The sequence below is a fragment of the Stenella coeruleoalba genome, assembly GCF_951394435.1.
Source record: "Stenella coeruleoalba genome assembly, chromosome: 11".
Taxonomy (NCBI): Eukaryota; Metazoa; Chordata; class Mammalia; order Artiodactyla; family Delphinidae; genus Stenella; species Stenella coeruleoalba.
Window position 1 is genome coordinate 79,205,308 of NC_137157.1, and position 9,902 is coordinate 79,215,209.

Consider the following 9,902-nt stretch of genomic DNA (forward strand, 5'->3'; position numbering starts at 1 on the left):
TTCTCCGGCAGGTTTGCCTGCGAGCGTGTGAACATTCCTCTGCTCGGCTTTCAACTCTCCTCCAACCTGCGCCGCCCGGCCAGCATGCCTCCCCGGTCTTGAAGCGGGGCCGCTGCTGCCCTGCCGCTCGCTCAGGCCGCCGCCGCCCCTCCGCGCCGCTGCTAACCCGCCCTCGCCGCCACCTGGCCCTCCTGATCGACGACACACGCACTTGAAACTGGTTCCCAGGGTGTGTGGAATCAACTTTCCGGAAGCAACCAGCCCACCAGAGGAGGTAGACAGACAGCTAGGTATATATATGTGGGTCTCGCTGCAAGTGGCTCTGGAACAAGACGGCCTAGCTCGCAAAGAAGCGGACTTCGGAAGGGGAAACTTTCTTTTTTTTTTTTTTTTTAAGAAGGGGTTAGCCCTGCTTCCCGAACCCAAGATACTGCCGGCCAGATTAATTAGACATTGCTATGGGAGACGTGTAAACACGCTGCTCATCATAGATACATATATAAACCCATTTCATTTTGGTTATTATTTCGGAGGAGGCGCCTCTGATTTTTCTTTTTTTTTCTTCCTCTTTTTGGTCCCTTTTTGCCTGTGTGGTTTGGAAAAAGCACAGTAGTTTGTTCCTAAATAAGTAAGTGCCGAGAGGCTCCAGAGAAAGTTTTTTTCTTGTTCTTTGCAACTTGGGAGATGCCCTTGAGGAGGCTATTTGAGAGCAGGCTGAAGGGGCGCAGCGGGGTAGTGCGGGGAGATGGAGATGCCGGACTGACACTTCGGGCCCCTTTCCTCTCCGTTGCAGGTCCCCAGAGAGAGAGGATACGATGCTGTGGAGGCTGGTTCAGCAGTGGAGCGTCGCGTTGTTCCTGCTGAGCTACTCGGTGCCCTCCTGCGGGCGCTCGGTGGAGGAGCTCGGCCGCCGACTGTAAGTGCCCGGTCCTCCCCAGGGCGCCGGGTGAGGGCTGGGGAGTCCAGGGGGAGAGGCCACCAGGCTGGGGCGCTGCCCAGCGCTCGCCGCGGTCAGTGATGCTCCTCGCCCGGGTTAGAGAGCGGAGAGATCCGCTACCTGCCCGGGGCTGAGCCCGGCTCCTCAAACCCGGCGGGAGAACTGGTTGAACCTCAAGGGGCAACAGGCAAGAGACAAATTTTTTGTGTTTCCATGAGAGGGAGCGTTTTACAGAATCTCCTCTAGGCAAAATCTCCTTTAGTGAAAAAAAAGGGTTACTTTCAGGACCTGGGAAGATATTGAAACTGTGAAGATTGCAAGAAACTTAGATAACTCGGAGGAAGCTGAGGGGTTCAGGCGACATATGTCTGTGTGCACTTGTATACGTACATACTGCATGTGGGTGACAGGTTTTGTGTGAAAAGCAAAAACTTTACATCTAATTTTATTATGAATGACATAATTTTAAGCCTATAAAATGGACCACATTACATAATGTAGGCATATTATATAATGAAGTAGTAACAACTTTGCAATGGCACAACTCCAACATTGGTATTGATACCGCTCAAGAACGCTAGAGTGCTTGATTCCAAAATGAATATTAGGTGTGGAAACTTTTTCCCCCCTTGGAATTATTGCTAACAGCTCTTTAATCTGGAGTCAAATATTTGCACTGTAGACTGAAAACTTGTATCTTGGCATTTTCATTTGGTGATTCTTTAAGGATAATTTTGACTTTAAAATAATCATACCTCAAAGCACACCAGAGAAATAACACCATGTTGGGTGACAGAAAAGTTGGAAGAGTGGGCGAGTACACTAGCTTAATAATCCGTTGCACCTAGCAGTTCATTAATGTGTGTAAGACCATCTTTGGGTGATCTTTAAGCTGCACTCTCGGTGTTCAGGATGGGAAAACCGTAAAGTTTGAGAACTGAGACAAGTTTGCCTCTGGTGAAGGAATTACGGAGAACGTTTACACTAACAATAAAAATAGCAATATCTAATACTTACAATCAAGTTCCTGGTGCTTTCTTGTAAATTCCCAAGGGTGTACAAAAAGGCAACTTTTTATATGTGCCCTTCGTCTATTATTATTAAAGCAGAGAATCCTTAAATGAAATTACTTTAGACATGTCTGAACCTTGGCACCAAAATGAAAATCTATTATGAATCTCCTAAGGCAAATTGTGTAGAACATTTTGCTGACGATAAAGCTGCATTGTATTCTTCAAATCAACATTTTGCTGATGTATTTCTGGAAATTGTATTGACTTTTTGCTCATTTTGAAACTTGTATTTAATTCAGTTATGTAAAATCCATATATAAATATAGATGAAGAGTACATTCGTAAAAGCACACTTAAATGCTGTATTTATTTGGTCAAAAATACTGTCTTGGAACAGAGCCAATTTTTTTCTTTAAAGTTGCTTAAGAAATACCTGCTTTCTCTTTTGAGAAACAGTAAACGGGCCATGATTAAATCTACAGTTATGGCATAAAAATAGTGCTAAGTTAGTCCTAAAGGCTATTTTTAACTCTTTCCTTGTTGCACCTTGCAAAAGACACATCAGAAACCATTTAGCAGCCAGAGACTCTGTTATAGTTTTGTTTGTGGGTGAAATACAATATTGCAGTTAAACACTCACACTCAGCAGATGGTTATAAAACTACCACAAAACATTCTTATAGTTAGTGGCTAATAGATCATCACATTACAGCCATGGTTTTTCATGGAGGCTGAAATCATCAGCAGATTAAAAGGTTTCATCAAATTATTGCAGCCAAATGGAGCTTAAAAAAAGAGTCATTATTTTTGCATTATTACCAAGTAACAGTAAATTCTGTGCGCTAGACAAAGCATTAGTCTACTATTACGACAAATCAACCTAGATCCTGGAAAGCAATTTTAACATATAATCAAATCATATTACTCCCCGATTACTTTTCACACCAAGTATTAGGGAAACTGCTTTAGATGTTTTCTAGCTAACGGCTAACTTTTAAGGGAGAGGAAACTACTACAATAACAGTTCCCAGGCCATGGCAATGTAGGTTGTGAACCTTCTGGACCTGTGAGTGCAAAAGGACTTTACTTAATGAGTCTAGAGCGTGAGTAAGTTGGAGACCTGAGGACATTCTTGTCCAGATGTACGTGGCTTTCAGCAGGTGGCGGTCTTTGTGTTTAACTTAGAAAGAAAGCCCCAGCAGATTCAGAAACCTAAAACATCATTGACTGATTTGCTTGGGAGCCAGACTGGGTCTATTCCACTTAGTGAAAAGCATAACTTTCGACTGAGTCATTTGGGTTGGAAGGGACTTCTGGTGAGTCATCTTAACTCTAACACCCTAACCCTGACTCTTCCATGTACCACAGAACTTTTCTTCTTAAACCCAGATGGCTTCCTTAGGAGGCTAGCATCAGCACGAGCATGCCATCTCTTCCTGTGCTGAAAACGGAATTCCCATCACTCCAGCTATTCCCTATGCTCCATGAGAGCTCCTTAGAAATTGAATCTTCTTCCCTGAAAACTCCCTTGAGAGTGATTTTTTTTTAAGGCAGAAGAGCTGTATTTTGACTGAATTCAGAGTTATCTGTGTTAGGCATTTCCTCCACATTTTTGCATCTTTTAATAATAATCAAAGGAGACCATGAACATAGCATACTTGTTTTTCCATGTTGGGTATGTAATAAATGTCATGTGAACCATTGTGCTATGCAATGTTTACAGACATATAAAGTAACAGACTGTTACTGAGGCCATATTTACAACTTAAGTACTTCAGAATTATCTAAAGTGAAAGCCTCCGTAATTGGAACATGTTGCCCACCACCCGTGTACATCTAGTTTGTACATGCTAGTCACTTACCCTTGTCTCAGTTAATGTCTTATTTGGAAAATAAATAGAACACTCCCTGGACCTTGTTGACAATAAAGACACTATTATATTCCTGATCCTCTAGTGTAGTTGCTCAATCAGAAATTCATTCTTCACAATATTTTCAATGCAGACACCTTTGAGCTAGTAGGTAAATTATGTAACAGCATTTCAGATTTAACATTTAAGAAAGTCTTTGTTTTCTAATATATTAATAATTACCCCTAAAGGCAGAAAGAATCTTTGTACCCCATGAAAGATGTACTATTTTAATCTGGACAAAGTTGTACCATATTGTAGGCTTTTTATAAAACAGAGGATAGAATGATCACTCCATTTCCCATGAGAACCATCCTGGGAAAGAGCAGTGCCTGAGTTAGGAAGGCACCATGACTCACAGTTGACAGGCTAGCCAGGATGACAGGCATATATGCCAGTCAGAGGAGGCATGAGCAACGGTGGCTTGATTAGAACAGACCAACTGTTAAAAGTTTTGACCCCGAGTTAAGCTAGAATAGGCTGTATTATACATTTGGAGAACAATACAGATGGGTGGCTATCTGCCAGGAATTGAGAAAATAATAAAAGCTCCAAATAGTATAATTGATCACACCTAAGAACTTCTTTCTTTAACGTGACATTTTGCTAAAAGATACTTACTAACTGCAACACTTATAATACTTGCAAGTGTATCAGTCCTATTCTTTAAAAATGTTATTAGACAATATAAATCTGTTGTAGCAAAGCCTCCAATTTGTAGGTTATTAAGAGTTTCCAGGATACTAACTACTGCCACAAAGTAAGTGAATTTTAATCTAGTCACATGTGGCACCTTCAAAAAGGAAGAGAGACTCCTTCATGCCTCATTTAAACCAGGCTCCTGTTAAATTCCTTTCCATTAAGTCATGTCTTTTTTGCACAAGCTTCATGGCTTAAAGTCAGTGCACACGCTAAAATGCTGAAAGGAAGCTGGTATTCTGGCTATAAGGTCCGGAGAAATAATGACTGTGTTTTCATGCCTTACCCTTCTGGGACTCACAATATAACTAGACAATCTTTCCTTCCCCCAGTGATAATCCAGACTAGGAATCCTGGTTCGTTATTCTGGTGATGAAAATGTACTTCTTGGGACAAGCTTGGTCTTCAAGGAAACTGATAAATTGCTGTCCATTTGCCCCTTGCCATGGTGCCTACCACAGTCTCTTTATGACCTTCCTTTGTTGTTTCCTCAACATACACTTCAGCTTCAGTAAGAGAAAGGGTTGAGGAAGTCTAAAAACAATCTTGGTTTTAGAATTAAAAGACTTCGTCTTTGGAGCCTGGTTCTGCCTGTTCTCATCATGTGAGCAAGTGTGAGGCCTTTAATCTCTCTGAACCTCACTTTCCACATCTGTAAAATGAGGAGAGTGCTATTTATTATTGTCATATTTCTCTGAGGAGTTAAAGTTGTATTAATGAAAGTAATGAGACCAGATAAATCTATCGTAGTGTCAGGGGAATGAAAATATGTGGGATGCAGCCCTGTGAAATACCTTCAGATAGTTTTTTTTTAATTTTATTTTTTTAAATTTTTGGCTGCATTGGGTCTTCGTTGCTGCGCACGGGCTTTCTCTAGTTGCGGCGAGCGGGGGCTACTCTTCATTGCAGCGCGTGGGCTTCTCATTGTGGTGGCTTCTCTTGTTGCGGAGCACGGGCTCTAGGCACGCAGGCTCAGTAGTTGTGGCTCGCGGGCTCTAGAGCGCAGGCTCAGTAGTTGTGGCACACGGGCTTATTTGCTCCGCGGCATGTGGGATCTTCCCGGACCCGGGCTCGAACCCGTGTCCCCTGCATTGGCAGGCGGATTCTTAACCACTGCACCACCAGGGAAGGCCCCTTCAGATACTTTTGAATATGAGCCACTTTGGAGGGTTGTTTCAGTGGTAGAAATTGGAGTTAGGTGCAGCATAGTTGTAGCAGACATAATATGACTGATTCATGTATGCAATACTTAAATTTGGTTAATAAATACACACAGAATAATACAAGAATGCATGAATGGACATTTAAGCAAGAGTTGGGGTGTTATCTAAAAGAATTGATAGAGAATTAGTTTATTCTTTTTCACTATATTTTTATTAGAGTGTTGTTTAAATAGGAAAATCATATTTGTTTCTAGAGATATTTTTAAGACAAAGAACAAATAGAAAAGTGAATTTCTCAGTTAAGTACTAAAGATATTACCCTCTGAAATTCTAAATTAAAAAAAACAAAGAGACGCACAGATGAAATAGAATGATCTCACTTAATTTAAACACTCAAAGTCATTTTAAAGAGACCACCCACTACTTTACAGAAAATTATGCATGCTCTCTCTGACAGCTGGCCTTCACATATAGGTTCTTGGTAGCCCATAGTCTAATATCAATCATGTTCAAATTCAGTCTGTTAGGTGGTTTCCTAGACAGGCTTCACAGCTCACTTCATCCTTCAGTCTTTGTTTGCTTTTACTAGTAGAGCTTGCTCTTCTTTGAGATTCAGTAGTAGTAGTATTTTCTCAAGTGGGGAGCAGTATGCGTGCATGCACGCCTGCTCATGCACAAGTATGTCTGGGGCGAGTACTCAGGTGAAATCAGCCACCTTTTTGTTTCCCAGACTAGGACACCTGGATTTATTTCCCCAACACAACTCTGAAAAATGTGGGAAAAAAAGCCCAATGATTTCTGTCCATTTCTTTGAATAACTGAATCATAATATTTTAAATTGAGAAGACAACATAGAAATCTCAGAATCTGATCCTTTCCTTTTAAACATATGGGGCCCCTGAGGCCCAATAACGTTCATGTTCTCACCAAGGTCCCAGACCTAGGGAGCCGCATAGCTGAGGCTGGAGCTGGAGCCTCCTAACGGCCGGCTCTTCCCTTCCGCTCTCGCCCCTTCCCTGCTCAGTCAGCTTGCAGCTCTTCCAGCTTAGTTTGTATCCTGTATTGGATCAACTAGACAATTTAAAGGGCTTTCCTCAAGTCTTTGTGGTCTCTGCCATCTACTAAAATGTCATTGTTTCCTTCCCCTCCTGTTCTTTTTCCCTTAAAGCAAAAGAGCTGTGTCTGAACACCAGCTTCTCCATGACAAGGGGAAGTCCATCCAAGATTTACGGCGACGATTCTTCCTTCACCATCTGATCGCGGAAATCCACACAGCTGAAATCAGAGCTACCTCGGAGGTGTCCCCCAACTCCAAGCCTGTTCCCAACACCAAGAACCACCCCGTCCGATTTGGGTCTGACGATGAGGGCAGATACTTGACTCAGGAAACCAACAAGGTGGAGACGTACAAAGAGCAGCCACTGAAGACACCTGGCAAGAAAAAGAAAAGCAAGCCTGGAAAACGCAAGGAGCAGGAAAAGAAGAAGCGGCGAACTCGATCGGCCTGGCTGAACTCGGGCGTGGCTGGGTGTTGGCTGGAAGGGGACCACCTGTCTGACATCTCCGCGACATCGCTGGAGCTCAATACACGGTAACCGGCTCCCGGGGCCCCAGCTCCTCCTCCGTGTCCCCAGGTGGGGTGTGGAGCCTCTATTCTGCTTTGGCTTGCACAGACCTAGAATCTCCTCCCTATCTGTCCCTCAATCAATGGCTCCACAATTTAAAAGCTTACAAAACCAAGATGGCTCAGGATACGGCCTGCCTTAAAGCAGTGTGCTCCCAGCCCTTCAACACCCACGGGGGTTTAATCACGCTGCTTCTTTCTCCACCAACAAACCCCGACACCAATCCTTTAGTGCTCTACTAACCCCTTTCGTTTTTTCACTCAAGCTTTAGAAGCTACTGCACCTTCACCATTTGTTAGAGAAACGTATTGATTTCCCCCACTCACACCATGTCAAGCTTTGATTGTTTTTTCTTTCTTTCTTTCTTTCTTTTTTTCACTCCAAGGGAGAATGCAGAAGGATTTGATATGACCTACAAACACTACAGAAAAATATCTTACCATAAACAGTTCTCAGCCGTCCACATTTTTTAATTTAAATTTACTTAAAATTTAAATATATTTTCATTTAATTAAATTAAAAATTTTAAACACAGGCTTTAAATTTAACTCTGGTTTCTACCAGTTCATGGAACAAAAATCATGATTTCTGAAATTTTTTAAGTATAGACTTGGTTATAAGGTATAAGTTTTTCTCATGTATCTATTTGCCCACTGCAAGTTGAAATACTTCCTCTAGGGTATTATAGTAGGAATAATAAAACCACATCTATGTGGCTTGTTTATTCTTAGCTCACAGATGCTCATATGCACACACTTTGGAGCCAAAACCCTTAGGTTCAAGTCTTGGGTCTAAACTTATTAAAGCTCATAACGTTGGGCAAGTTCCTTGGTCTTTCTAAGACTAACTCCCCTCTTCGGTGAAATAAAGATAGTACTTGTGCCAACCTCACTGGGTCAGGTGAAGATTAAGTGAGATTACATGGAATTATTATTTGGGTGCTTTTAGATTTCGTTCTGGTTGTACCATCTATCTATCTATCTATCATCTATCTATCTATCTATCTACCTATGTGTGTTTCTGTGAGGCAAAAACGGGGCAAGTATTAATCTCATTTTATAAAATAGAAAACGAAGGCCTTCCACAGTTAAGGCAACTGAGCAGACCTGGGAACTGGGATAGGCTGTCCTCAGAACTGCCTTTATTTCATTTCCTGACGCTTAAGCCAGCGCCGTGTTAGTACTGCACTTTACCCCTGCATTTCCGCTGATAGGATCTTTTTTGGTTTTTACTTTTCAGTACAGCTTTTCTGTGGGGTTTGAAAGAAAGAGGAAAACTACACAAGAATGCATCATATGCAATAATGATCTCATTATTTAAAGAGTCCCCTGTTACTTCTCCAATCCTTTCCCCTGACTGGTAGAGATAGGATGACAGAGTGATGTTTCAAAGGGGATTTTGAACCTTTTTACCAACACATCTATCTTCGAGTTACGTTGACAAAACCCATCATTAAATAGCATATAAATAATAGTTATACTGGCTAAGTAGTACAGCTTCAGTAATCAGTGGGCAGTGGCACTAGAGGAGTCTTTAGCGTAGTGAATGATCTATCTGCAGATATCTAATGGATCTACAAGGGGTAACAAACCCCGTAAGTCTTGGCTTAATGCACACATTCAGTGTATTTTAAGATATGATCCTAATTGTACATATTTATAACTAATGCAAGTGTTTTACTTTATTGCCAGAACCTATTTTTATCCATTATATATATATATAATATATGTTATAAAAACAGAAGTAGAAATACTTTTGAATAAATTCTATTCATTTAAAATTTGCAATGCTCTTAAATATCTGGAGAATTGAAAACCAGCCCTCGTCAATTCTTATCCCAAAGGTGTCTCTAAGTTAAAGCAGATTTAGTAACCGTATGCTAACGCACATATATGGAATCTAAAAAAACGGTACTGAAGAACCTAGGGCCAGGACAGGAATAAAGACGCAGACGTAGAGAATGGACTTGAGGACACAAGGGGGAAGGGGAAGCTGGGACGAAGTGAGAGAATGGCATGGACATATACACACTACCAAATGTAAAATAGCTAGCTAGTGGGAAGCAGCTGCATAGCATAGGGAGGTCAGCTCGGTGCTTTGTGACCACCTAGAGTGGTGGGATAGGGAGGGTGGGAGGGAGGCTCAGGAGGGAGGGGATGTGGGGATACATGTATATGTATAGCTGATTCCCTTTGTTGTACAGCAGAAACTAACACAACATTGTAAAGCAATTATACTCCAATAAAGATATTAAAAAAAATAGATTTAGTAAAAATTAGGCAGTACCCTAATCAAATCCAGACCTAGGACTGAAAGAAGTAGAATACTTCTGCTTCTCCTTTCTGTTCCCTGGTTCTGAGGGATGTTCATGGAAAGCACTGTTCATTTGGCAGCCAGATGTTGGCATTCTCCCAATACAATGCAATAGAGGTGTAGGGAAGAGTGGGGAAATTCAGGAGTGTACTGATGAGAACATATGGGGTCATGCAAATTTTGTAATCCAACTAGAATCTTTTCAGAATAACTATTTTAAAGATTTGTAAGCCTCCAACCTT

The 9,902-nt window shown here is 41.6% G+C and overlaps 1 protein-coding gene across 1 annotated transcript; it reads left to right on the forward strand.

The window, feature by feature from the left end:
* Window positions 1-279: 279 nt before the first annotated feature.
* PTHLH (parathyroid hormone like hormone) lies at window positions 280-7,317 on the forward strand (the record flags this gene model as incomplete). The annotated part of the gene is made up of 2 exons (XM_079937096.1): window positions 280-916; window positions 6,891-7,317. Exons 1-2 carry the CDS (start codon window positions 816-818, stop codon window positions 7,315-7,317), a joined length of 528 nt encoding a protein of 175 aa, XP_079793222.1. The 5' UTR covers window positions 280-815.
* Between the last annotated feature and the right edge of the window lie 2,585 nt (window positions 7,318-9,902).